Raw genomic sequence first — 27,216 nt, 5'->3', positions numbered from 1 at the left:
AATGTGGAGGCAGTGAAACCAAGTACGTGTTGAGGGGTGCGAATGGAGAGTGTGTCCACGCTTAAGACAGATTGCTGCTGGAATAGGAACCGCGGTGAACAAGGGTGAAGTTCGCGTGCGCCCCTTGCAAGTGCAGAACCTGGTGAGTTGCAACTTCCATAGCAAGGGATGACTGGCAAATATACCTGGTCGGTCTGAGCGATATACGCACGGTGAGATTGGCAATTTTTCTTGGAGGTGATGGTAAAATTGGCAACTTTTCTTGGGAGTATACTGGTGTGTGACCTACGACCCAACCAGGAAGGCGAATTGGATACCGCTCAAGCCGACCTTACCTTGAAAGTACAGACAGAATGCTACGTAGATGACGTTCCGGTCAGGAGATTCGTTTGCTAAGCACACCGTATGTAGTCGTGGCGCATGTGACGCGTTCACACGAACGTATATTGCCTTAGACCTGGTGTTCGCCCCGCACCGATTCCGGCGTAAACGAGCATCGCGGCCCTAAAGTTCTTGTCGTCGGTGTTTTCTCCAGAAGTGTGACCTTCTGAATTCCCGTATAAGTCTTGAGAGGACGGGATATCTGCACAGTAATCGAACTTGTATATGCGCCTAGGCTCTGAAACACGTTATGGGATTAGACCGGTCCGGTCGCGCAACGTGATTGATCAGCCACGAGCTTAGAGCGACCGGAGCGAAGTCTGTACCAAAGTTTTACACACCGCGTACAAGCAGCTTATGACGAACACCGGAGCTAGAATGAGTAGTATAGACCAGGTGATCGAAGATCCACAAACTAATTTAGCAACAACCTGTAGTATGGTGGAGGAGACGGCAGTGCTGTTGCAGTTTTCCATGCATCATTCGACGCCGACGGAGGGAGGCTGTCGCCAAGCGCGTTGTCGGTGTTCGGCCTGCGCGTTTCTCCTATGTTTTTATCTGGTTGCATGACGTAGCAGAGGCGTAGCGTAGCTAAAAGAGACTCTCAGCAAATTTCCGACGCCAATGGGACCCTTTGGTGCAACCACATAGCTGGGGCAGGATCTGGAAATAAACATCAAAAGGGGTTTGATTGCCCGTAGCAAAGATCGGCAGGGTAAAGTGACAGGAGTTGTGTTGAGATGGGCGGCAGGCTTAGGAGGTAAATCGCATGGGGAGGAGCAATGGGGATGAGCAAGAAGCTGCTGCCAGGAATGCCAACGGGTCTGACGTGACAAATCCTCAGGTGAGTTTGTGCAGTATTGGAGGCGTTATTGAAATGGGACGGAAGTACGATGGGGTGATGCAATGCGATGTCGAGGCGTGAAGGTGCGATCAAGGTGTGGCGATGGCTTACGGGACACTGGGGTAACGCCGACACGTGCGGACGAATCAGAGGCAGGTGGTACCACGGCGCACACGACACGCAGAGTACAACCAACGGACGTCAATATTCCAACAGACTCTTCTATTGACTGCGATCATTTCTTGCCTAGCACCCATCCGCCCAGCCAGAGAAAGCCTGGTACCGCGGTAATGGCAGACAGCGCCCCCAGCACCGCGGCCATTGTGCCCCATCCACTGTCCTCCACGAGAAATCCGGCCAGCAAGGGACCCACCATGCAGCCTCCAGCGAATGCGCAGTTGTATAGTGCGTAGGCCTGCGCGAATGCACCACCCTTGCCGAATCCTGGCCGCCCACTTGCGAGCATCTTCTGTTCTTTTGCCTCGGCAATAGCCGATATCTCTGCCATGACTGGTGCAAAGGTCATGCCTACAAACAGTCCAGTAACGGCAAGCAACGCGCAGATCAACACCTTGTCTTTCATTGTGTTCTCATCTACGAAGCGGAGGCAGACCAGGGGAGGACAGCCGCACAGGAAGCCCACGACAACCAGGTAGCGGCCACCGTATGTATCGCTCAGCCAACCCCATAGCGGCGAGAGGAGGCTTGGAATGACAATCGGAAGGAACAAGAGCGCGGCGCCCGTTGAGTTCCAGTTGAATGTGTTTGCGGCATGGATGGTAAGAACCGAGTCGAAGGCTGTCAGCAGCATGGCCTGAATGAGAGCACAGAATAGTGAGGCGAGTAGGCGTCGGGAGTACAGGAGCGATAAGACGGGTGGTAGACGGTCGCGTAGACGTCGAGGAGGCGGACTGTTCTGCTGTGATTCAACGAACGACACTTCTCGCTGCAACGAGGTCTTGCTAGCATCTGGGCTAAGGTCATGAGCTGCGGAAGCGATGACCGGCGTTACAGTCTTGTCTGTGTAAGCGTTTTCGTTGGCAGGCTGGCGGCCGATAGCCCCTGTACCCCATCTCGCGGCCACCTTCTTCTCAATCAGCAGCAGCCGGAGGACCACGTCCAAGCCAACCAATGCATAGCACATGCCAAAGACAGCATCATAGCCGGCCTTGTCATAGACCACGCCACCCAGGATAGGGGATATGAGCATGCCAAGAGACACGCCTATGGTCAGCCATCCAGTAGCTGTTGCGAGTCGCTCCTGAGGTACTGTGTCAGCCAACAAGGCGAGGCCAACGACCCACACCACAGCTGCTGAAGCCCCTTGCAGTATCCGTCCAACGATCAAAAGGCCAATCGAGTTGCCGAAGTTGAGCATGATCGTAGCTCCTAGGAGGACAATCAAGCCTAGGAGAAGCGGAGAGCGACGTGACGAGCCGCGGTCCGCAAGCCACCCGCAAATGGGTGAGAATGCAAGAAGCGCAGCGCCGTATACGGCAACGAGTACCGAGACCCAGTATTGGACTCGAGCATCTTCAACGTTGCTACGCGTACCTATTGCGAAGGGTATGACAGGCACGATGACGCCATACAGGAACATGTCCTTCTTTTGTCAGCTTCGAGCGATAGCTATCGTAAGGACGGCTACTCACTGTAAACACAGCCAAGGAAACGGTCCCGATGATGAATGCATTTGAACTTCTGACCTTGAGCATGAACGGCGGCTTGGATCCATGATTCCTCAAAAACGACAGCCACGAAAATTTCGCCATGTCTGGCCTTGTTGTTGTCAGAGGCCGCTGACTATCCTTTTGTACGCATGTCGTCCCCGCATCACAATGAAGACTTGGAACAGTACCATGGTCTTTATGTGGCTCTTCGGTGGCATGATCTGCCATTATTGCCCTAAGACGGCGCTACGATACGTGCGCGCCGGCTCTAAAGCACCAACTTGTCTTGTCTTGTCTTCGGGCCCTTTTTACAACACATCTCTCCAAGGCGAAAAAGAAACGAACGGCAGTGAGGGGAAACGCAATGCGAAATGTTGACTGTTGATGCTGGTGTTAACTCTAGATGGTGCTCTCTGTCCTGGTGACGCGCCCACGGACTCCGTGGGGCACGGCCTTGGCCAATGTCATAACACACTCACAAAAATCACTTCCAGATACCCCTTTCCTACATGTAAAACTCTCAAGAACCCTATCCCCCATTTTCCATTGTCCGGAAAAACGATCGCAAGCTGACCTTTATTTTTCCGGAAGAAAGCAATTATCAACCAAATTCAGGATGCCCTACAGGTCCGCGTCACCTCGTCGATCATGTTAACAGACTTCGGTAAGCGACTGCATCGCCTGAACAACGGCTGAGCACTTGGCTTGTTCGCAGAGATTTGGTGATGCAAGAGAAGACACAGGCCTGTGCAGCCATACCATCTGTTGAGATCAGTGAGAGACGTGCTCGCTACGCGTGCCTGGAGGTACCCATCTGAGTGGGCGGTAATAAGCGACGCGTAACTATGTTATGAGATGGGTCGGACCTGACTGTACGTCCTATCCATCACATCTGGCGAATACGCAAATCGAGGCTGCGCGTTGTGGTTCAAAGCGGGGTAACAGACTTCTCTGCTGCGACCAATGCTCAGCAGTGCAATGCTATGAAAGCGACAGACACCTGCAGCATACCGAAGCCTTCATGGGGAGGTCTGGCAAGGTCTTGATCCGACAAGAACGTCGTCAGTTGACTTCTTGATCTTTTCAGCACATGGCGGTCATCGCGGGTACCTCTCCTATCGACAGAAGAAACTCAGCTATGCTCCGAAGCTAGGTGGACTTCCTGCGTCTCGGTACCTCAACTTCACCAAAGGCCGTGCGCTTTTTCTCACTTTCCATCATTCGACTCGCTAGACAAGCCTCTCCATATGTCAATAGAACAGAGCGCTCTCCTGTATTGATGACATCATTCTTAGGTGACTCTCTGCTTCTTTTCTTTCGCCACTGATCACCACCCCTCTACGGCATATGGTCTTCTCCCGGCTGTTTCATGGAGTTGAGGCGTGCAAATGGAACGGTGTTTAAGATGGAGCTTATCAGCAGGGTCGCCTCCTCTAGTACCTCCCTATTCCACTCCCAAAGGCTCTTGAGATATTGTCCGAGATATGCTGCAGCGCAGACACGTCTCCCTTCAAGCCATGAAGGCTGCGATAGCGTCTCCAGAATTTTCGTTTGCTTCGGCTTCTATTTCGACGTCACAAGGCAGCAGCATGCGCTCTTTCACTTTGCTGTCTCCACTTCAAGATAGAACAATAGTTCAGTTACGCACGGTCCCCGGTAACCTACACAACGTTGTACCAATATCTCACGGCAGCAACACTTCCGCTTAACGCTGCCGCTCACCACTCACACCACGCAAAATGGCACGAGTCGATGGCGCTACGCCCCTCTACGTCGCGAAGATCTGCACCCACGCTAAAGCTACTACCCTTTCACCAAAGCTACCATCTCCGTTGTTGTGCCCGACGTGCACAATAACTTCACAAATCGCCGCTGTTCAGACCATACAAGGAAAGTTTGACGCGTGCGGTGGAGTGCTCAAGTCCCAGCAAAAGGGAGAAGATCGCCACACGACACCAGCTCACAAGGCTATGCGAAGAGCCTGGCGTACCGCGAAGATCGCATTGGCAAACACAATACAGAAGTTCCAAGACTTGCTTGAAGACAAGAGCACACCAGTCCAGGATCTGGCGAAGCTGAGAGAGGCGTTGGACGTGTGGGACAAGAAGAAGATTGTACTGACCAGAGTACCGGGTCTGAGATACGTCGAGGGTGCTGGAGAAGGAGAGCCGACCGATGACGACAAGAAAGAGGCGCAGTTACTGATGATGTGGCTCAAGATGGTTGTCGAGAAGGAGATGACACCAGAAGAGCTCGCGTCACCTCGAACAAATCAGCCAGTAGTCACTTCACTCCCAGTATCGTCGCACATCCCTACCACCAGCCGGTCTCAGTATGCTGTACCGCAACAGCGTCCCAATATACGTCCGTCCGAGTGTCCACTTCTAGCACTCGCGCAGTCGCTCACCACATCATCGCCGAGTCCCCAGCAAAATGCCGCGATGCTCAAACCGGCCCTGAAGCGACCTCGCGACAACAATATGGCAGACAGCCCATCCGCCTCGCCATCACCCCCACGCAAACGGGTTCGCCTATCAAATACCGTGACTGTGTCGCCAGAGCACCTCTACGTCACCAACCCATCGCCTTTCCGGCCGCTCTCTCGCACCGCAATTGTGCTACCACACGCTACTCACACGTTTGCTAAGCACCACCGCCGGCGGCCTGAGTTTCATCGCAAAACCCAAGTCTATGTACCCGGTGTATGGTCTTCGGGCACTACGAGTGAGATTGTCGATACGAGCTTTCGCGGTAAGACGCGCGTAGAGATGGAGAAGATATACAAGCAGGAGTCTGAAGAACAGGAGCAAGAGCAGGAGCTGGCGGCCAAGCTGAAGGAGGCTAGTAGAGGCTGGGTTGCGCTTTGGTGGGCGAAGAATATGGCGCCAAACTTGAATCTGGAGAAGTTGAAGATGGAGATGACGACATGAAGTGAAGGGATGGAAGTGGGGGGACGCTGTGATTGCTTTTGATGTGCGAAAATTTGCAAAGCACAAAGGATGGGTACTTGCTATGGAAATAACGACTTGATGTATTGCATAATGGCAAGTTCGCGTTTGGTTACTACAGAGCTCGAGATCAGCGTTCTGGCCAGTCGTTCAAATGTATGTACCTAATGATTATCGCAATACAGTAGGCCTCCATCGAGACCGAAAAGCGAACTCTACACTCTCGTGCACATGTCTGAGAAATGAATAGCATCGGCGCTGTGTCTCGAGCTGCCGTGTTTCAGGTTGTTAGCGCCTTGGCAAGAAATATGAGCGACGTCACATCGCGCCTGAGTGTGATTCCGATATTGCGTACCTGAGCTGTCGAAGCATATCGCGGACGAATCGCTGACCCATATTATGAGTTTATTTTTTGTGAAGCATAGACGACGAGTAAGCATAATACCGCTCTATTGGCTAAAAGCGGGGTAGGTCAACGCGATTCCTCGCGTTTCTACCACACCCTCAGCATCATCCCGGCCGCTGCGTCGCCCTGTCTTCCACCAGCAACACGTACACGTTATGTCTTACGCCTCCCGCTTCGTGAAATGTGAAACTTACATTTGCACTATCAGAGACGCTGTTGAAAGTACTATTATACTAAATCAAAATATTTCAAACACGCCTCGTCGTCGTCGTGACTCGTCCGAAGAGTTCCAGGAGTGTATGGGTGATCTGTGGGATGAAGGAAACCTCGAACTTTCATAGCAGCTGCAACGAGAGCGAGACGAGCGGAAAGGGCTGCGGAGCAAGAAGCAGAAACAGGAGCAGGACACCAAGAAGAGCGAGACTGAGCTTATCGTACAAAAGAACTGGGAGGCTAACGAAGAGGAATGGGACACGGAAACTGAAGCTGAGAGCTCAGGTGTAGGAACAACCGAAGAAGAAGACGTCGAAGATCTCCTCGACAAAGCATGTGAAGTGCAGGACAAGGAAGAACAGAAAGTCCTCGCCGCTGCTGAGGAACTCGAACGCAACCCCTGGAAAAAGTTCCGAATAGGCGACATACGCGGAACATGGAATCTGTACTCTGGAGAATGGCTGAGGAAATGTGTGAACGAAGGGGGCCGAGACCCTGAGGAAAGCGACTGGAGCTCGGGTGTTGGAACCATTCAGTTCGGCAAGCACCTTATCGAAGAGACTGACGCTCCATATGCCGGCGACATGGGCATGGAGCTAAGGATTGAAGAAGCAGTCAGCGACGGCTCACCACACCACTTCAACAAACCAAAGTATGCGTCAACGACGCCGGAAACACTGCGTATGTATGACGATGGGGACGAAAGTGACTTCTCTATCAAGATCAGCTTTCTCAGCAACGGCTTCCTGGAGCTTTGGATGTACGACGTCTGGTTTGCTGGTATACATGTCAAGGACGGGCAAGCTGTGAAGCGTGAAGCTGAGAAAGAGAGTATGGAATGGCAGGATTGCAAGTATACTGGGCATCTACACCCGGGCTATGGCCGGGGAATGAGGTCGTACCTGGAAGCTTGCGGGGTGTATGGTGATATTGAGTATTACGATGGCGGTGGGGGATTTCATGAGTCTCATGGCGTTCCGACTTCTGACTCTGGAGAGTTTAACGAGAGTGATACTAGCGTGAGCGAGGAGGATGATAGCGGGAGTGAGGATGGGTCGGAAGAGGAGGATGAGTCGCAAGAAGAAGATGATTCAGAAGAAGAATCAGAGAACGACAACGACAACGACGTCATCAACCCCGAAGACATATCAGACTCAGAGGAGGAGGAGGACGATGACGAAGACGAAGACGAAGACGAAGACGACGACGACGACGATGACGAAGACGAAGACGAAAAAAACTACCGCGCAAACGTCAAATACTACCCACGCGAAAACGCGCGCCACTTCCGCTACGCCCGCGCCCTTCACCGGCGCCTGCAGCGCGGCAAAAAAATCTGCCTCTACGACATCACCGGCACCTACGCCATGTACTCGACCGATTACCTCGACGCCTACGTCGAAAACACGGACCGCGAGGAAGCCATGGACAGGATGGACGGCTGGAACGTAGGCACTATCGATATATTCCCCGGCGCACTGAAACTATACCCAGAAGATCCGAATGAGGCTGTGGGCGTGGAGTGTGATCTTATGGATCAGCCGGAGGAAGGGATGACGATGAGGTTGAATTGGATTCCAAAGTATGCGGATCGGCAGCCGATTGGTGCGATGGTTATGAGTGACACGACCTATGACGCTAGGATTACGTTTTTGGGCAAGGACGTTATTGAGGTTGTGCTTGATGGAGGAGCGCTGGAGGCGTGTTGGGCGCCTGAGGAGGTGTCTTATGTTGGGGTGAAGACCGGTGATACACACAGTGGCTACTACACTCGTTCGGATTACATGGATCAGTATTTTGACAATTATTAAGCTCCATGATTGGAAGGGGCTTCGGGCATGGATACAGGAAAGAACCGCATGAAGTTCATGGCTTTGGCTTTCCCCAATACATTTTCGAATATATACAGTTGCATACAGTGAAGCAAGGTAGTTGGGAAACACACCTTTACTACGATTTAATACAGTGTTATTGAACAGCGTTGTGCTTGCGTTTTTTACCAGCACGTTTATCATCTGAATGGGGTACAGGAAAGAAGAACATTTTATTGCTCCTCGCCGTCATCCAACGCATCCCCAAAATCCTTCCATCCCAACACCTACCTAACTGGCCGTCCATCCGTAACCTCTCCATACCCCGGCGTCTCATACTCCCCAAAACAAGCAAACTCATAATCCGCGCGCTCAATCTGCTCCTTCATAACCTCAAGAAACGTCTCCATCTCACACCACCCATCATCCCTATCCCCACACTCCGCATGACTCCTCCCCAGCGGAATAGTCCTCTGATTAAGTATAAAATGCACATAGCTCGTCGGCGGCCCATCGAGGTAAATCTTCTCGTCCGATCGATTGGGATTCACAGGCGCAGGCGCTTTGATGACTTCGATATCGAGACGGCCGGCAAAGGGTTGCAGGTGCGAGAGGATGAATTCGCGAGGCGTTTTGATGTGGCTTGTTGGGAGGACTTCGGCAAACTGTGTGATGCCGAAGGCGACGAGGATGCTGATGATGCCGGCGTCGTGGCTAAAGTCTAGATTGAGGTTTTGGTCAATGGGGAAGGTGACGGTGTTGTTGTCGAGGGTGATGTTGATTTGCGCGGATGGGGAGGTGATGACGTGGTGTTGCATGCGGGCGAGGACTTCTTCAACGTAGCCTGGATTTTGTTAGCAAGGCGAGATACGATGGAGGTCGTCGAAACATACCAACGCCGATGGCTCGGCCAACAGAAGAGCCAAAGCCTGTGCCGGTCTGGAATGCAAGGTCCAGAGCATACTCGTAGCCTTCCCACTCTTCATAGGTAAAGAGACCGCACCAGTGGGAGAAACCGAGCGAGACGGTCTCATACGAACACAGGGCTTGAGCGTTATATGTATCACTGATTGTCCAGTCAAGATCACCAGTAAGGTTGCTCCTGAACCTCTGGTGAGCGTCGTGAAGATACACGCCAATCCACTCCATAAGACCCTCCCGAGCAGTTTGCCAGCTTGAGTGGTTACATTGCTTGTATCCCGCAAGCGTGTTGTTGTAACCAGGCGCCTCAATCGCCAACTCAAGCGTCGCATTCTGCGCCCAGCCCAAACCGAAGAAGCCCGCAAGGAAGTACTCTGCCGACTCGGTCATGCGTCGTTGTGTTGTACTGCGAACAACGATCTTGCTTCCATTGTTGGGATACAAGTGACCGTACTGGTAGTAGTGCAGGGTACCAGAGGTAAACAGCTCCTGCTTTCCATTGGGAACCAGGATCTCGGCGCCGAGCAGGAACTCCCAATCGTTGAGAAAAGACAGTGGTCCATGGCCAGTGAACTTGCCAGCAGCATCAGACAGCTTCTTCCCTAGCGTCCTCTCTGCCGCTTCACCGCTGACCTCAGGATACCGACTCCCGTGGCGATGAACCATGTTCAGCCATGTCACGTTGGTGCCAGGCGGTATGGAGTACTCGTTGACGCCGAAACCTCTTGGATTAGGGAAGTACGGGCTGATGTTTGCGAGGCTCTGGAAGATGTTCTTGTTGTCCGCATTGCCAGCAATGGGGATCTGGGTTTCCAGAGGCGTATTGGGTATGTACGACACACCAGCAAAAGGTGCTAGATTTGTCTGCGCAAGGAACGGCGCAGCGCCAGTTTGTGTAGGGCCTTGGAAGTGTCCATCATCTGTTACAAAATAGTCTGGAACCCTAGACGACTTTGTTGGTGTGGCTGTGCTGATATTAGTGTATTTGCTCTTGTCCAGAAGTTCAAGGGTGGAAAGCTTACGCTTCACATGTTGCTCGCCTTGAAGTGGCACCTGAGCTCCAGACCGACCTTTTCGCAATTAGTAAACGTTGCTCAAGCTGCAACGAAGCAATGTGGCTGATGAACAAGGCGCGTACCAAGATTGGCCGGACTAAACGAGTTGAGGAGCTGCAGCGAGAGCTCGAGAATGCCGTGCATGGTGGGGTAGCTAGGTACGAGCTCCTACTCAGCGACGCGATGCCGATCTAAATAAAACAACCAAGAACGATTGGCTTCCTGCAAGACAAAGTCACAGCCTCACTACGCGTCGTCTGTCGCTGCACGGGTTCGTCGCGTTGAGTTTGTTAGGAAAACAGCTTGAGCTTGGGCCAGGCGTTGGAGTTGGCAGTGACGCAATGCCGAGGGCTGTCCAACACGGTATCCTTGACTGTGCCGTCTACATGAGTGTCTCACGTTCCGCGTCATTACAATGCTCAGTGAGCAAGAGTATACACTCGGGTTGGGTTGACTATGCTGCACGCGTACCAGGTACGGTTGAAACCACCATGGTCTGAGTAGGCGGAGTAATGACGCAGACGTCCACACGCGCCATACGCCCGCTGCGGAGATAAAGTTTGCGACGACTACAGGTAGTTATATCCGGATACTTGCTTGGATGCGATTACATGGTTCAGGTACCGACAGACTTGAGTCTCTAAAGTGAACCGCAGATGCTAGATGAGAGTGAAGCCCAACGCCATCAATGTCAAGGTACTGTATTCTCCGTGCTCCCCGTACCAGGACTCCCAGGCTATACGATGAATTTATAAAGCGTACGTACACACGAGTCGGTGTATACGTGTTCCTCCCATCCTAATATCTAAACGTCAGTAAGGACATCAAGCAGACACGAAGAAAGTCACCCAAGTGGGGTAACAAAAGTCCATCCCCTATCTCCCGCTCACCGCACCGATCCAAGCAGCCGAACAGCCGCGCACTGTTACCGTGTAACTAACTATCCATTAAGCGCGCTGGCCTATATTTGGCTCCAGCTTCCTCCAACGCGCTTTTGTCAATCACAATAACCCAAAACTCAATCTCGCGGAACCACACCCCCTCCCTTCCATACCCTTTTCTAAAGCGCGGCCAATTTCGCCCTTTAACCCCCCCACGAATCATAGTTCCCAATATCTCTTCCATCTTCCCATTTTTGAACCCATGCGCCCACCCTTGCCCTCCCTCCACTCGAGTGTCCTCCGCTCCAATCACAAGCTCGAATGTGAGCGGACCAAGACCCCAGTTAAGCAAAGTTGTATTACACGAGCACAGAGAATCCTTATTTCCAGGTACCTCTCTCTCCTTCTCTGTCTCTCTTTCTCCACGCACCTAGCTTCCTTCCGACCGACCGACCGGTAGCAAGTCGGCAAAAGTTGTGACACTAGGTACCACACGTACACATGGTCATGGACTCGGAGCGGGAGAAGGGAAAGTGGAGATGGGCGCATGTGGCATGTACATGTGTATGTATGTACATTACAAGTGGCATCGTGAACCTGCATTGCCGAAGCCGCCGGGCTGTCAGACTATGAGCCGATGGTGTTGCCGTTGTTGTTAGTGAGTGGTCTTGGCACACAGTGGACACCACATGAGATGCTTGACTTTGACACGTTGTCGGAGTCTTTGCAACATGCACACACACTAGGAGCTTATTTTTTTTCTCTTCTTCTTTGCGTGTATACAGTACTGTTACTGTCTATAATGTCGTCTGTAATGCACTAACGCAGCCCAAGTCGCCAAGTCGCAAAAAAAACAAAATACGTCTTGCTCACAAGTCCCTACAAACAGAGGTCATGGGATCAAAGGGTTGATTATCGGCACTTGTGTAATCGCCCGCCTCGCCTCGCTTAACACAGAGAGGGAGGAGGGAGGAGGAGGAGGAGGAGGAGGAGCAGCGGAGACAAGACAGCACGTCCGAGATCCCAAAGGGGCGGGCGAGCGCGCGTGCGTGCATGCGTGCATGCGTCGTGTCAACTGGTTTGCGTGGTTTTCCTACCTACCTACCTAGTGCGACGGGCTGGCTGTCACTTGTCACTGTCACAGCTGAGCACGCAAGGCAAGGTACGTTCCGATGAGGGGCACGCACGCACGCCCGCCTACTCTCGGTGCGGGTCCTTTAACAAAACAGTTTTTCTTGCATGCACACGGGCAGCCTTGCGCGTGGGAAGCCTGTTGGACGGGGGGGGGGGGGCGGTCATTTGGTCGCCGCATCTGGCATGGGCATGCAGGGTCCTGCCTGTTTCCATGCTAGATTGGGCAGACATGCACTGACGCTCATGCAGTCATTGAGCTGTAATCTGTATCGTGAACTGGCAGCATCACACACACACACACACACACCCGTGGGACATGTTGGGCGGCGGGGGGGAACAAGCAAAGGAGCAAGGGTGAAAACATGACAATGACCACTTTGTGCGTTCATTCTTGTGCTCTTTCTGTGCAGGATGCGAAAACATTTTTTTCATCCGCTCATGCAAGCCAATGCTGCTTCTAGTTTTCTCCGCCAAATAAAATAAAGCCTTACATAGCGCCGAGTATCGACAGACGCCCCGATACCTCAGCTATAGGCTGAAGACAATAAGTCAAAGCTTCCATCAAATCTTCCATTTGTAACGAGGACAAAAAAAATGAACGAGGTTGGGTACCGAGCAGAATCCTGCCGCGGCATGAATCGAATTGAAGTAAACTCCCATAACACCGTAGTCGCCATGACCTCCCGTAAACTACTCGGGTAAAGCGCAAAAGATGTTGAAAAAAACCAATGGTCGAGGGCGCAATATGGCGTGGTATAATCGCAAAATGGAGCTGCGACAACACTGAGCTGAGCGGCGCTGAGCTCGTATGGTTGTCCAAAGGGTGGTAAGACAGAAGCTGATTGCTGAATCGAAGTGTAATGACGAACGCCGGGTCCCATTCCTGTGCCGCTATGCAGATGCTCATAAACGCGGTTTCAACGTGCGTGTGCGTGTTCGTGGGTTGGAAGAATGCGATCATGGTCAGTGTGTGAGACAGAAGACCATCATGATTGCGTGGTAGTGAGGGTTCGAGAGACGAGTGGCGTCCATGATGAGTCGGGGCCTGGGTGCAAGACCGACTTGGTGTAGGCTCACTACGCCGGTGGGGATGAGCACGAGCACTGATTGTTATTTGATGATTCTGCCCTTGCCCTTGACTTTGGACGCTTTTCCAGCGCCCGCCGAGGTGAGCTTGCTCGTTTGCATGAGCTCGCCGATATATCTGCCGGCGGTTAGTCACACGTTGCAGAGTAAAGGCTCGAGGTACCTACGATTGCAAGAACTTGTTGCCGCCTTCGAGTTTTTCGTGCTCGTTCTTGACAACCTCGACGCGATCCACAATCTGCATCAGACTGGCTTGCAGAGCTTTGGCTTGTCTAGCGAAACGGTTAGCTTGATAAGGACTGGGATGACAAGTCAAAACGCGAAACGCAAAAGACAGAGGAGTAACTAGGAAGCCATGGCGCATCGAGCGACGACAACGACAACAACGACAACAGCGAGATTGGCCGATGTTGTTGCGGCGTCGACACGAGCGTGGTGATGCAGGGTTGAGTCACTTACTCTATCAGAGCTTGCCGAGCATCCTGGCCCATCTTTTCAATCTCTTCGCTACTCCGGCGAGGGCTCATGGTCCGCGCATCGCCGTCATCGTACTCCTCCTCCTCCTCCTTCATCTCGACGTTTGGGCTGTCGCGGGGTATTATGATGGTGCCGCTGGATTTCCTGCTCCCGAGACGGGGCCTGGTCTGCAGTGTGGGGTCGTTTTTCATGTCCGTCTCGCTGATGGAAGAGTTTGATGAGGAAGTCGACATGTCGTCGGGGTACGACGGTCGGCGGTCGTCTTGCGTTGAAGTAGAGGGATGGGGGGTGATAAGAATCTGCGGGTTCATGGCACGAGACAGTATAGTGCGGCTCTCAGAGTGTAGGTTTAGGGATGGAGCCAGGTGGGCGAGCGTCGGCAAGAGTATGCCGTAGGTGGGTTCAGGCCAAGATAAAGCCACACGGTTGATGTGGAAGGATGTTAGAGTGGGTGGGCCCCTGTCTGCGCTAAGCCAGATAATGCTTCAGGGTCTCCCGAGACGAGGATCCCTGCCCGTGTAGCGTCCAAAGCGCAAACCAAGCTTGGAAATGTGACGCCGAGTAGAAATACTCGGGGTGGCGGCGGCGAAGTAGTGGGATGGCGCCCTCGTATCACTTCGCTCTCAACCAGAGCACGCGTGGGTGAAGCCTTTTTTTTGCTGACGGGCCTGCTTCACACACACACACACACACACACCCAGTGCAGTCGAGCGAGCGCACCAAGCTTTGGCTGTGTGTGAGTGTGTGTTGATCGGCAAGGGCAGAGCACCCACCAGAGGCGCGCGAATGATTAGGAGCGGTCAATTAGCGCTGCGATGGCCGAACAGCTATTGCCAGGAATTCGCCCAAGGAAACTGGGGCGTGTTGGCGAGTGTACAGTGTTCCGTTAACGTGCAAGGGCACGCTGGACCGTGTGTGTGCCGTGAATCAGTCAAGTGCGTGAATTGTGAAGGTGAGCGAGCCGTTGCGTGCGATCGCAGAGCACTTCCCCCCTCGCAGGAGGCAGACAGGCGTGGGAAGGCTGAAAGCGGTGCATGACGTCGCCAGCAGGTGTGTGAGACATGGGAGAGCTGATCAATTGCCCCATTCTGCCACGTCCCACCGCACAACGAGCACGGCTCCTAAAGGCGGATGGCTGACATCACTGAACACTGCCGTGGGTTCCGTCAGCGGCCAATGGCGTGCTGTCGTCGGCCCCGAGGACGTGAGAAGCAAGCTGCGATGATGGTGCCTGCATCCCCCAACGGCGTCGCCTTGTGAGCGCGCAGCCTCAATTTCCCCCTCCCCTCCCCCTCGCCAACAACCCTACAACCACAACAACACTGCTAATATCCGCCCCGAGCACAGTACCCACCGCCCCTCGCCGTCCAGCACAGCAGCAGCGGGCAATAGCGCACAAGTCAACGCGTTACAGACCGACTGATTGCGGGTCACGCTGTCCATGCGCACATCACCAGCCGCTCCTGTTGGGCCTGGTCGCTGATCGCTCTTTGTCTGCATTCCGTTTCGTCCAGCATGCGAGCCAGAAATATATAAGATCGGCTAAGAGGACCCTGCGGCGGCGCTGGCCTGCCACTTTCGCTCCCATGGCATTCGTAGATTGCCGTTGGGAACCAATCCTCGCCCGTTGGCACCACCAGCATGCACTGCGCCAAACTTGCGGCACCCTCCAAAATATCGCGAGGGCGGCCTCGACGCCTTGTGTGCAGGGCTCCAGTCGCTCACATTCAATCATGTCAGCACCGGGGACCCTGAGATCTCGTGCGCGCTTGACTCCGCACCGTGCCATGGCCAATGACGAAATTCTGGTTTGATCAGCACGTCACCCTGGACACTACGCAACCGCTCGCGGTGCTTCTATTCGACCTTTGCTCCCCGGGCCAAGAGCTTCTTTTCGTGCAACCTGACAGCGCTGGTTTGCTCATGAATGGATGGAACAATTCCCGCCTCCGCCGCAGCTCTGTCGCACCTTGGCCAATCCCCAGTCCTCCTGTGCTCGACAACGGCGATCTCCAGCATCATGACGTCCAGCGTGCCAACGTGAGAGAAGACACTCGTCTGACTGGCGTACCGCTTCCCCATTGTCAGCAAGTCGTTCCAGCACTCGTAGCTCCACCTCGCCGGTACGATCCGCATCTCGCTTGGTTGCAACTTGTGCTCAAGTAACCATTGTGAAGCGTCAGAAAATGTCACCGCTGTTCTGCTTCGTGACGATCCTTCGGGAACATGGCTGGTTGGGGAAAGACAGAGGAACGATTGTCATTTTCCCGCGGGTATTCGAGTAGGACCGGCACCAGCCGGCCTTGCAGCTGTGCTATGGTTGCTTTATTCGGTCCGGCGTCCCTACCATGTCTCTACTACGCGTCTACAAACATCGCCAGCGTACCATTGCCATTTTCAGCCGGCCACGATCAGCACGGGGTTTCAAGGCGACGCACATGGCCTGCGACATGAGAGCGACCATCGGATGTTGCTACAAGACTATGACAATTAACAACTCAAATGATGCACAAGGGATGTAACTGTACCGCGTTTGTACTTCGGAACCTTTGACTAGGTTGACTGGGACTTGGGTAACTTATGCCCAAGTCACCCGACATGTGTCAGCACACCTTCGACTCCAAACGTCGATTCCCCAAGTCTCCAACACTCCAAGTCGACAAAACAGGCTCCTCGCAGCTCGCTTAACGCACTTGGTCAAGTGGTTTGCATGCTGCTAGCACTCTTCCCGTTGTCTCTGCATCACCGCTGGTGCGGCATTCGTCTGTGTGGTTCCCACTTTTCGTTCTTCGGTGGTTCTCCAGCAGATGGTACCTGAGTCATGATCTCGCTGTCAGGGATCCACCTGGAACACGCAACCAATACACTATATCGGCCCGACGTCTCCTGCTGTGATTTCGCAACAGGGCGACATCAATCATGACACTGCGATCTCGAGGCGCTGCCGAACCAGTAATTAAACGCTGCCGAACCAAGTCACAACGTGCCGCTGTTGCGCCGGCGTGCAAGCACCTGTGGACCTACGGTTTATATGTCCGGTAGGGCTGCATCCGGAGACAGTGCGGCGTTTTTTGTTGCAGTGTCCCGGTGCTGGCATATGATGATGTAAGTCTGCGAAATCGCATGGCATCCTATCACGAGACTTGAGGAGTTGGGGTGAGGCACCGATAGAATCGCCGACGACGGCATCGCCGACCACCACGCGTCCCTATAACGTACGACTTATAGCTAATGACGTGGTTTATGGCACGTTGAGAGCTGAAACGATAGTTTCTACTGAACAGAGATCACTCTTTATTTCGGATTTAGCAATCGAGTTTGGTTTGTATCGGAGACGCCCGCAACCCGACGGTGTATAGGACGCGAGAATTCTACCGCCAAGACTGCCACATTACAGAGTGACAACCATCCTGAAATATACACACGTGTCTATCGATCAAATCTCCACGATCTATTGTCAGATGTTCAAGCTCAGCCCGGTGTACAGTATCCCATCGGCAGCATAGTCGCTATCGATTGACAGTCACGTAACCCCACCCCATCTCCGGATGCGGCACTCCCACCACAAATGATGGACAACGCAACCCGGCCTAGTGAAACCATTGTGTTGGGGTTCCCCAGATCCTCTTACGGCCATAACCATCTCTGGTATACGTTTTTGCTTATCATCGGTAGCGGTCTCCGTGGCCAAACGTGTCACACGTGTCCCGGAACAGCGGCGACCAACAAGGCAACTCAGGCGTCGACGCGCAGGGTCCTGAGACAAAGTGCAGCAGAATTTTTCCTGTTGGTCAGCACTGATCACCGATCCTCATTAGCACGCTATAAAGGAGGGACAGGCTGGCGGTCTTCAGACAGCAAGCACAGTTAGCACGGTTGGCAATGGTTACTTACCAGATCGTGGTCTGAAAGCTTACTGTTTGTCTTCAATGGCATGTAACGCGGTTCAACGATCACACAGCAACGCAGCACTCACCTCTGCGACGTCCCGGCTAGCAGGTCGAACTCGAACTCGATTGAGACGCCTCTTCCTTTCCGCTTAGCGTTTCTTGCCCAGGAGATATTCTGCGTGCAGACAAGCGCAAATCGGCATGACCTTCACTATCGTCACCATCGCCACCATTATTCACACTATAGCCACCATGGACGAACAGTGTGAGTAAGTGCGTCAACTGCTCTACTGTTGACTGGCATCACACGTTCGTCCCTCACCATTTAGCGGTCATGACCCGATTACTGCTCCGCTGCATGCAGGTCCAGCGCGCAGCAGCTGCAGGATATTCGGACAATTGTTGCTCTAGTAGTCACAGACTGTCTTCTCTAATTGCCTAGCTGCACTTTTTCGCAGAGTGGGCAGCTTCTATGGGGTACGCCTCACGGAAGGGGGATGGACAGCTGTATTCCACTATCAACATGTGACCGAAGTTTCCCTGAGCTGCACCTGGTAACGTTCACAGATACTGTGAAGGCGCTGGCGTTGGGCTATGAGTGACTGTTCCCTGCGATTTCCTACCTGGGACGTTGCAACTGATGATGTGCTTACATACCTATGTTTGGGGTTTGGAGCGTGTTTACCAGTCTTGCAATGAGATATAATTGTACTTGTGAGAATATAAACTACTCGTATCTAATGAAGTTGTGGTTCGGGATCTGTGTCCAACCTATGTTGTCATGTTCTTCCCCTTTGTTTCGCCTGCTCACCCACCATGTATACGATTATACACGGCCATGTGTCAAGATAAACAAAATGTAATCATACAACAACAGTCACCATCAACGCAGCGCAATACCCCATCACAACCCACCTCAATCACCTACTTCCTCAAAACATCCACCCACCCCCCGGGCATAACCCTGCCCCCCTCCACCCCCTCCACCAAAAACCTCTCCGCATCAAACCCAAACTCCACCAACCCATCCTCACTCCCCCACTCCCCATGCCCACTAACCCCCACCGGCACCCTCCCCTCCCCCTTTACGCCCTCCACATACCCCACGGGGACCTGAATACACGGGACGCCCGTAAAATTCGCCAACCAAACATACTCCATATTCCTAATCTGCATATTCCCATTCGTAACGCCATGCGGCAATTCTGCTTTATCAATCGGCCAACCCGGATTCGGCGTCGTAGGCGTAAGTATGATCAGACCGGGGTGTTTCCTAAACAAAGAAGCAAGATGCTGCATAAGAATGTGACGCAGACGCTGCGCGAGTAAGAAATCCGTCGCGGGCGTTTGCCGCGCAACGCTCATGAGGATGCGGTTTGGAGGCGTGAGATCGTATATCGATGTCGTGTGTCCCGTTGCGCCTTCGGCCATGATGGTCATGGCGTGTGCGAGCTGGCCCTCTGTGAGCAGCGGGATGGTGATATCGACGATCTGATACCCGAGTTCTGATTCAAAGTAGTAGAGAGCGGCGTAGAACGCTTCTTGGACGGGAGGATCCGCGCGGTCGGTCCATGCTTTGTATACACCTAGGACTTTGTTTCGCGGCCCCGTGTGTTTTCTGGGTGGACTGAAGAGCGACGAAGGGTACGTTGATGGGTCGGGTTGGGCGAGCACGCGGTATGCGATTTCGAGGTCGGACATGTTGCTTGCGAGGGGCCCGCGGACGGTCACGGATTTGCCGGCGTCAGGCATTGGGGCGATTGAGACGCGCGAGTGCGAGGGCTTGAGGCCGTAGAGACCGCAGTAGTTGCTGGGTATGCGGACTGAGCCGCCGCCGTCGGATCCAATAGCAAAGGGAATGAGGCCGTGGCCGACCGCAGACGCAGCGCCGCCTGAGGAGCCGCCTGGGTAGTAGGAGCTGTTGTATGGGTTGATTGGCGTGCCCCAGTTGGGGTTGTTGTTTGTGGTGTCTTTCATAGTCAGTACTATATCAAAGGGTGTAGACACTTGAACTCACCCATGCCCAGCTCGTGCATGGTCAGCGTCCCGACGAGAATGGCACCTTCTTTCTCTACCATCTGTACGCACCAGCTCGTGTCCTTGTTCCCGCCGTTGCTGTAGTCGTGCGTGGTGCCAATGTAGTGCTTGTACCCCTTGACCCTGAGGTCATCCTTGACACCAAAAGGGACGCCATCTAGTACGCCCAGTGGCTTCCCTTGCTTGTATCGTTGCGTGGAGGCTTCGGCGGCCTGTCTGATCATGTCCACCTTGCTGTCCATGAAGGCTGTCGAGTAGGGTGAGCGTTGCGCCACATCTCTGCGAATCAGAGGGAGGAGGCGCTCAATGACATCGGTGGGAGTAAGTGCGCCGCTCGAGTATGCGTCGTGGAAGTCTTTGATGGAGTAGAATCGGTTCGACGAGGCGTGGTTGATCGGTTCGCGCAAGCTCGATCTGTCTGTGTAGCTGGCAGGCACTTCATCCGATTCGGACAGCGGTATCACGGTGGGATCGTAGCGCGGGTCGACTCCATCGAGCTGTCTGCATTCGCGCAAGGAGCTGAAGCCGGCATTGCTCCAGAGGATGCCAGGGATCACCGGTACAGCTGCGACGCTGAGTTGGTTAGCGCTGTGTGGAATTGCAGAGGTTCAAACGGCTCACAGATTGGAGAGATAGTGCAGTAGAGCTCCCTTGACTATAGGGTTCTTTCCTGGGGGTGGTGCCTTGTACGGCGCGTCGTGGGCTTTGGGTGTGGGATAGTTGAAGAAGCGTGGGGACGTCTGATCGCTTCCCGACATCTTGGCTGTGACTTCACGGAACCGATAGCAAGGAGAATTGAAAGGATGTGCAATTGGACCGCTTGTCAGAATGCGCCGTGCTTGTATACTTGTTCGCTATCTTGATTCCGACAGTTGGTCTACCTCGGGACAGATAGCTGAAGCACGGCGCTAGCTTTCACATGTGCTGGTCGCCGTGTCTCGTCATTGCGGGAGTCCCGGCCACAGCTCCCAGACATCAGTCAGCCCCATCGCACGCGACCAGAAAAGAAGCTTTTTGAAGCAGACCCGAAACAGAAGACCGCATGTATTCAAAATATGTTACTGTTCATTGCTGCTACAGAGCCAAATGCGAAAGCTCTATGAAAGCTTCAACTCTCCTTCTAACCCCTCACACCTGGAAACAAGACGATATAATCGTGTGCATGGCTGGCATCCACCGGCACAGAGCCCTTGGAACTTCAAAATTGAAGATGTAATTGTGCTGAAAACCTCTCCTGGACTGCGGGAAGCCAGCGCCGGCTGCATCCGCGTCCGTTCGAAGCCATCATGTGCGTCTACTGCTTGCCAGAGACCTGGTCGCCCATGCGGTTGTACTCCTTCTGCATGTTCTCAACCTGCTTCTTGAGGTTCTCCATGTCGCGGTCCTTGGCAGCAAGCTCGTTCTTGAGGGCTCCGATCTCGCCAGCGCCGCCAGCATTCTTCAGCGAAGATCCCTTCTTGGTGGCTGGGTCGCCCTTGAGGCTCTTGACCTCCTCCTCGAGACGGAGAACATCGAGGATCATGACGTAGGTGCGGTTGAGGATGAGCGACAGGAAGAGCGTGAAGCCGCAGAGGTACATGTTGCGCTGCGAGTAGAACTTGCGGGCCTGCACCTCCATGCGCTCGATGCCTCCAGCAGCGACGCTTCTGCAGAGTCAGCACAATGTCTTGCATGTGGGGTATAGCGACTTACCCGCCACGGCCCTGGTCGTCTGAGCCGGAAAGCTCAATTTGCACGCGGTATACGCGGTTGACGCTGTCAATGAACAGAATCAGAATGAAGATGAAGGTAATCTTCATGCCATATTGCAGCTTTGCTATTATGGGGCTCTCCGAGATGAAGGTGAAGAGCTTGCGGCGCCATGTGAAGGGCAGCGGGACAATGAGGGCGCAGAAGATGAGCATCTCCGTCACCAGAAGGAGGAAGACCTGATTGAGTCAGCACGCGAGCAGTGGGAATGAATGCGTGGAAGCGTACCAGGCTGTAGTAGAGCGTCATGCTGGCTACGTGGTATTATTGTGTTTGTGTGGGCGGGGGTTCAGCTGTCAACAATGGATGTGAAGAGCTGGTGTGCGGATGCGTGCAACAGCCAGCAGGGAGAGGAGAAGGGTGCGGAAGGTCTGAGGGGATTGCAGGAGTGGTGTTGTGGAAGTGGGAACGGAAACGCGATGTGATGTAGGGGAGCCGCCTAGCTGTGACGTATGAGGGCAGCTTTCCCAACTTGCTCACTCTGCACTAGCGCATGGGCCGCCGGTCTAGCCTCTTCTAGCTGCATTCGCCTTCACAATTTGAGCGAGTGCTTTTCTCTTTTGAGCAGCACCGCCAACAACACACGCGTGCTGCACGCCTGGTCTTGAAGCGTGCATAGAATGACGACAGGTGAAGAGACCTGGAAGGTGGCGCCCGCCCATGCTGTTCCGGACGGTGCCGCCACTAACGGCGTGAACGATGGCAATGGCGTGGAAACCGAACCACCTGCGAGCCCAAAGAAAAGGAACAGGACTAATAGCCAAGACATTGAGGATGCTGATACTTCGGTCAAGCGAGTCAAGGGTGTTGCGCCCATCAAGGCAGAGTACACTACACCACCAACCAGAGTCACTCACGTGCTAAGAACACCAGGTTCCTGATACGCCTCGACAACAACAAGGCCGATACAAGAGGCAAGGTCATCGACGACGACGCAGCCGAGGGCGCTGACGCTGAGCACAAATCTGAAGGCCTGCCCAAGACTGATGCCCGCGATGGTCCCAGAAACGGCAAGAACAAGAAAGACAAGAAGCAAAAAGGCCAAAACACCAGTCGCACATTCGGCAGCTCACGCGACAAGCTACCACTCTGCGGTACTCGTGCCGTGTACAACGAATTCTCGCCAAAGGAATGTCCATTCGGCGAAAAGTGCAAATTTGAACACGATATCCGCAAGTACCTCAAGGAAGGCCGACGCGAAGACCTCACCACTTTCGACGGCCAATGTCCAGTCTTTGCCGTCAAGGGATTCTGTCACTTTGGCTGGAAGTGTCGATTCGTCGGCAGTCATTCCGAGGAGCGCACTATCGAAGATGGCAGGCAGGAGCTGGTTCTGAAAGAGGATCCCGAGCGCAAAGCCAAGTTCTCCAGCTTCGACGAGGAAGCAGAGGCGGAAGTGGTCAACATTGTGCCAAAGGATGTCAAGATTGGCTTGTCAAGGCGGAAGATTGGCACTCCGCGGGCTGATCAGTACATTGAGTGGATTGAGAAGAACCACCGCAACGAGAGGGAGATGTTTGATGCAGCCCAGATGAACATGGAGATTCTCAAGGAAGAGAAGGAAGCGCGTAGGGCCGAGTACGTCGAAGCACCTTTCAGGCCATCCGAGAAGCGCAGGCTCTACTATGGACCCGAGACGCCTATGCTCGCCCCTCTCACCACCCAAGGCAACATGCCGTACCGTCGACTCTGCGTGGACTTTGGCTGCCAGGTGACCTGGAGCGAGATGGCCATGGGCATGCCACTCATCCAAGGTGACAAGGGCGAATGGCCACTTCTCAAGGCCCACGAATCCGAGATAACACCTCCAAAATTCCTGGGCAAGAACACTGTCGTCAAGGGCTACGACAACTCCACGGACATGAAGTTTGGCGCACAGATTGCCGCAAACAAGCCCTGGCTCGCCACCAAGACAGTCGAAGTCCTGACCGAATACTGCCCGAAGCTGCGCGCCATCGACCTCAACTGCGGCTGTCCCATCAACCTCGTCTGCGAAAAGGGAAGTGGCTCCGCCCTCCTCGACAGCGAAGCAAAGCTAGAGCACATACTCCGCGGCATGACGTACGTCTCAAAGGAAGTCCCCATCACAGTCAAGATCCGCATGGGCACCAAGGACAACCACCCAACCGCCCAGAAACTCATCAAGCGCCTCGTCCTCGGCGGCCACGAGGCCGTCGAATCCGGAAAGGGCACCTCGGGCATCGCAGCCATTACGCTGCACGGCCGCAGCAAGCAACAGCGCTACTCGCGCAGCGCAGACTGGTCCTACATTGCCGAATGCTCTGCGCTTATCAATCGCCTGCGCAAGGAACAAGCAGACCGGACTGACACCGTCGCCGAGGCGGATCCGCGCGACCTTGCGAATGGCGGCCACGTCTACTTTGTCGGCAACGGCGACTGCTACTCGCACGAGGACTACTACAACCATCTCGACAACGCGGGCGTCGACACCGTCATGGTCGGCCGCGGCGCGCTCATCAAGCCCTGGCTCTTCGAGGAGATTGAAAAGGGGCAGTACCTCGACAAGTCCGCCTCGGAGCGCCTGTCGTATATCGAAAAGTTTACGAAATACGGATTGCAGACTTGGGGCTCGGATGAGATGGGTATTGGTACGACGCGCAGGTTCTTGCTCGAGTGGCTGAGCTTTGCGCATCGCTATGTGCCGGTCGGTTTGCTCGAGCATTTACCGCCTAATATCCAGGATCGCCCGCCGAGGTTCAGGGGCAGGAATGAGTTGGAGACTTTGATGGCGAGTGAGCATTACAAGGATTGGATTAAGATCAGGTATGTTTTGTGGTTACTTGAGTTGAAAGTGGGTTGGCTAACGGGGGGTGTAGTGAGATGTTCTTGGGTCCGGCGCATCCCAACTTCAAGTTTGAGCCCAAGCACAAGTCGAATGCGTATGAGATTGAAGCCGAGGGCTAGAGGGGTTAGGCATGAGGATAGTGGGTTGTATTGGAAATGCCCGAATAAATGGGTGTATGGATTGCATGCTGAGGTGGACAGCACGGTGGGGTCGATACATTTATATATTGCTTCAACGGCGTCTTCCAGCATCTGCATACAGCCAAGTGCTGCTACTCCCAAAAAGTCATATATCAATACCATCAGCATACATCCTCCATATACTTTCCACCAATATCCATCAACACACCCCTCACAAAAACCCCACCAGCGTCTCCAACATCTCCCTCTCCGCAGGTTCCACCGCCAACACCCCATCAAGCTGCGCCTGCAACGTCCTCTTCACATCCCGCAACCCCTCATCCGTCTCACCCAACGCCTTCTCAATCGCCACCTTCGCCCCCCTATCCTCAGCCACCAACCACGCCAGCACCGCATCGATTCTCTCCAAACAATACAGACCCTCGCTCAGCCTCTCCGGTATATTTTCCAGTTCAAACGCCTCCAAATCCTCCTTATCGCGTAGCCCCAACGCATTCCGTTTCTCGGCCAGACGCTCGTCGAACGCGTCGAGACGCGCGACATAGTCTCTCCGCAAGGCCACCAATTTCGTAATCTTTTCGTAATCTTTTTCGAGGAATTTGGCGAGCAGACGGAAACGCGGATCCGAGTTTCCGGGTAAAGAGCGTAGGAGCGAGGCAAAGATGCCGAGTATGTGTTCTGTTTGTTGGGGGTCGTTGTGGGATTTTTTGGTCGTTGTTTTGGAAAAGGTGCTAAAGAGTGGTTTTAGGCCGCGCGAGTCGATGAGCTTGGTGCACACGGCTGTTGCGCTGTTGAGAGTGGTTTCTTGTGGTGCTGGTTCCTTGCCTTTTGTACTGCCGTTTGTTTGTGGTAAGGCGCTTTCTTCTGCGTAGCCACAGGCGTGGTCTAGTACTTTCAGGGCACGGCTCTTGCTCGTTTTGCCGTCTCGGACGAAGAGCAGACAGAGTTCTACACCCTCTGCTTCGAGAAACTTGGCTTTTCCTAATGGCTCCTCGGTGACTGAGGATAGGCAGTTGAACAGGTTCTCCATGTATTCCTCCTCATTGCTGTCCTTTTCCGGGTCGTCTCTCCGGTACGGCGCAAGGTTTGTGAGGAAGATTTCGACGCCATTTGCGTCGGCTACATGGTTTCGGTTCGGTCGCGAGGACTGGGTGAGGATGGAGAGGATTTCGGAGGCGTATTGTTTGTTCTGCGTGGTTGGCTTCTCGGGCTTTTGTATCCTGTCTAGCAGCCATTTTAGCAGAGCAGTTTCCCGCCCTATTGTGTCGGTGTATGTGGGTTGTGAAAGTAGGTTCTCAATGACGCTGAGCGAGTTGTAGACGCCCGATGCGTCGGCCTCATCGCTCTCGTCGAAGCGAGAGAAGTTGGATATGAGCAGACTGAGTAGATCGGCGTCCATGAACGCGGTGACGAGCACATCCCACTGCTCTTGCTCTCCCCCGACGTCTTCGTCTGTGAGCTCGGATATCATCTCAATCGCTGCGATTGCAATGTCGGTGTTGTCGTGCGCCAATAGTTCCACCAGCTTGGACGCCGCGGTGCTTTTCGCAAACTCATCGTACAGCTCCGGATGCTCAGACAGTATGCTCAGCGCCCTTATGCCTTCGTCCAGATCGCCTTCCGACTCCATGAACTTCGTTGGGTCGTCCTCGTACTTTGCGCGCAGCGATGCATTCTTGTTGACCTTCTTCTCAAAGTTGAGCGCCAACTTGCGCACCCACGGCACGTCGTACTTTTCCTCGCCTATCGCCTCGTCGCCGTCTTGCGCATCAATGTACTCCATGGCATCCCGCGCATTCTCATCCAGGCCATCGCCAAAGAACCGTCCCTCGTCGTCGTCGCCAGGCCCGTCTTCGAAATCGGGTGGCAGTGAGGGGCCCGCCTCGTCTTCGTCGTCTTCATCGGCTACCGAGGCTTGCACTGCGCCTTTGACGTCGCCATTTGCGTCGAGTTTTGCGGATTTGTAGGATTGCGTCGGATCGGCTTCGTTTGGGTTCTCAAACTTGCGCTTTGCTGACCCGTTTGCGCTTTTGAAGAGATCGTCAATACTCGTCATGATGCGCGGTGTGCGCAAAGAGAAACAGTGAAAAAAAATTGGATACAGCGAAGCGGAGTTTGTGGAGTCGTCGCGTCTTCTTGTGAGACTGGTAGACAGTGAGGAGCCCGTTGACGAAATGGTCCTAGCTCTGCACTAGCGCGCCTTCTCCGCCGCGACACCTCGCATCCGTATGCATACACGTCGACAGACTAAGCAAGGTAATTCTTCAAGTTAGCATGCTTATGTTATGCGAGCTAAGACAACAGAGTAAAAATTAATTTATGCGGATGTCTTAATGTGCGAAATCTTGGCACGACCATGGCCAATTGGGTTACATCTTGCGCATCCATTCTTCTTCACCTGCACACGTTATTCGTCCACAACCATGCAGCTGAATATCAGACCCCAGCTTCCCGCCCCCAAACCACAACCCCTCACAGTTGTTGTGGACTTAAAAACATGGCGCTCCCTGCTGCTGAATCCGCATCATTGTCGTCATCATCATCATGGAGCCTGATACTCCTCTGGCCACGGCGCACAAATCATCATTAATCGTCAAGCTTCGCTACCAGCCTCTGTGTAAGCGATGCGCTGACATACTCCCACGATGGTGCGACCCGCATAAACGGCCTGCCTTGTCTAGGGGACTTTATTCTTCTCCATCCGACTGTTGGACGTGGAGCATTGAAACACTTAGGCGGAGGTCCTCAACGTGTCATTGCTGTCGAT

General features: G+C 53.7%; 9 protein-coding genes across 9 annotated transcripts; 3 read left to right on the top strand and 6 right to left on the bottom strand.

Moving 5' to 3' along the window:
* Positions 1–1,460: 1,460 nt before the first annotated feature.
* ACET3X_007155 (uncharacterized protein) lies at positions 1,461–2,940 on the bottom strand (the record flags this gene model as incomplete). The annotated part of the gene is made up of 2 exons (XM_069453364.1): positions 1,461–2,828; positions 2,878–2,940. The coding sequence occupies 2 exons, from the start codon at positions 2,938–2,940 to the stop codon at positions 1,461–1,463; spliced, it is 1,431 nt and encodes a 476-aa protein (XP_069305923.1).
* A 1,694-nt stretch (positions 2,941–4,634) lies between these two features.
* Positions 4,635–5,825, top strand: ACET3X_007154 (uncharacterized protein; the record flags this gene model as incomplete). The annotated part of the gene is made up of 1 exon (XM_069453362.1): positions 4,635–5,825. One exon carries the CDS (start codon positions 4,635–4,637, stop codon positions 5,823–5,825), a length of 1,191 nt encoding a protein of 396 aa, XP_069305922.1.
* Positions 5,826–6,242: 417 nt separating this feature from the next.
* ACET3X_007153 (uncharacterized protein) lies at positions 6,243–8,273 on the top strand (the record flags this gene model as incomplete). Its single annotated transcript, XM_069453361.1, has 2 exons — positions 6,243–6,275; positions 6,594–8,273. The coding sequence occupies 2 exons, from the start codon at positions 6,243–6,245 to the stop codon at positions 8,271–8,273; spliced, it is 1,713 nt and encodes a 570-aa protein (XP_069305921.1).
* A 287-nt stretch (positions 8,274–8,560) lies between these two features.
* ACET3X_007152 (uncharacterized protein) lies at positions 8,561–10,393 on the bottom strand (the record flags this gene model as incomplete). The annotated part of the gene is made up of 4 exons (XM_069453360.1): positions 8,561–9,117; positions 9,167–10,159; positions 10,217–10,264; positions 10,333–10,393. The coding sequence occupies 4 exons, from the start codon at positions 10,391–10,393 to the stop codon at positions 8,561–8,563; spliced, it is 1,659 nt and encodes a 552-aa protein (XP_069305920.1).
* A 2,981-nt stretch (positions 10,394–13,374) lies between these two features.
* ACET3X_007151 (uncharacterized protein) lies at positions 13,375–14,138 on the bottom strand (the record flags this gene model as incomplete). The annotated part of the gene is made up of 3 exons (XM_069453359.1): positions 13,375–13,468; positions 13,518–13,622; positions 13,810–14,138. The coding sequence occupies 3 exons, from the start codon at positions 14,136–14,138 to the stop codon at positions 13,375–13,377; spliced, it is 528 nt and encodes a 175-aa protein (XP_069305919.1).
* Positions 14,139–18,454: 4,316 nt separating this feature from the next.
* Positions 18,455–20,512, bottom strand: ACET3X_007150 (uncharacterized protein; the record flags this gene model as incomplete). Its single annotated transcript, XM_069453358.1, has 4 exons — positions 18,455–18,488; positions 18,874–19,687; positions 19,735–20,327; positions 20,376–20,512. 4 exons carry the CDS (start codon positions 20,510–20,512, stop codon positions 18,455–18,457), a joined length of 1,578 nt encoding a protein of 525 aa, XP_069305918.1.
* A 536-nt stretch (positions 20,513–21,048) lies between these two features.
* On the bottom strand, positions 21,049–21,752 carry ACET3X_007149 (uncharacterized protein; the record flags this gene model as incomplete). The annotated part of the gene is made up of 3 exons (XM_069453357.1): positions 21,049–21,397; positions 21,447–21,682; positions 21,732–21,752. The coding sequence occupies 3 exons, from the start codon at positions 21,750–21,752 to the stop codon at positions 21,049–21,051; spliced, it is 606 nt and encodes a 201-aa protein (XP_069305917.1).
* Positions 21,753–22,123: 371 nt separating this feature from the next.
* On the top strand, positions 22,124–24,428 carry ACET3X_007148 (uncharacterized protein; the record flags this gene model as incomplete). Its single annotated transcript, XM_069453356.1, has 3 exons — positions 22,124–22,329; positions 22,377–24,287; positions 24,341–24,428. The coding sequence occupies 3 exons, from the start codon at positions 22,124–22,126 to the stop codon at positions 24,426–24,428; spliced, it is 2,205 nt and encodes a 734-aa protein (XP_069305916.1).
* Positions 24,429–24,660: 232 nt separating this feature from the next.
* Positions 24,661–26,505, bottom strand: ACET3X_007147 (uncharacterized protein; the record flags this gene model as incomplete). Its single annotated transcript, XM_069453355.1, has 1 exon — positions 24,661–26,505. One exon carries the CDS (start codon positions 26,503–26,505, stop codon positions 24,661–24,663), a length of 1,845 nt encoding a protein of 614 aa, XP_069305915.1.
* Positions 26,506–27,216: the final 711 nt, after the last annotated feature.

The sequence above is a fragment of the Alternaria dauci genome, chromosome 6 (assembly GCF_042100115.1).
Source record: "Alternaria dauci strain A2016 chromosome 6, whole genome shotgun sequence".
Taxonomy (NCBI): domain Eukaryota; kingdom Fungi; phylum Ascomycota; class Dothideomycetes; order Pleosporales; family Pleosporaceae; genus Alternaria; species Alternaria dauci.
The sequence above is the reverse complement of the archived record's forward strand: the minus strand, read 5'-3'. Positions and strand labels throughout refer to the sequence as shown.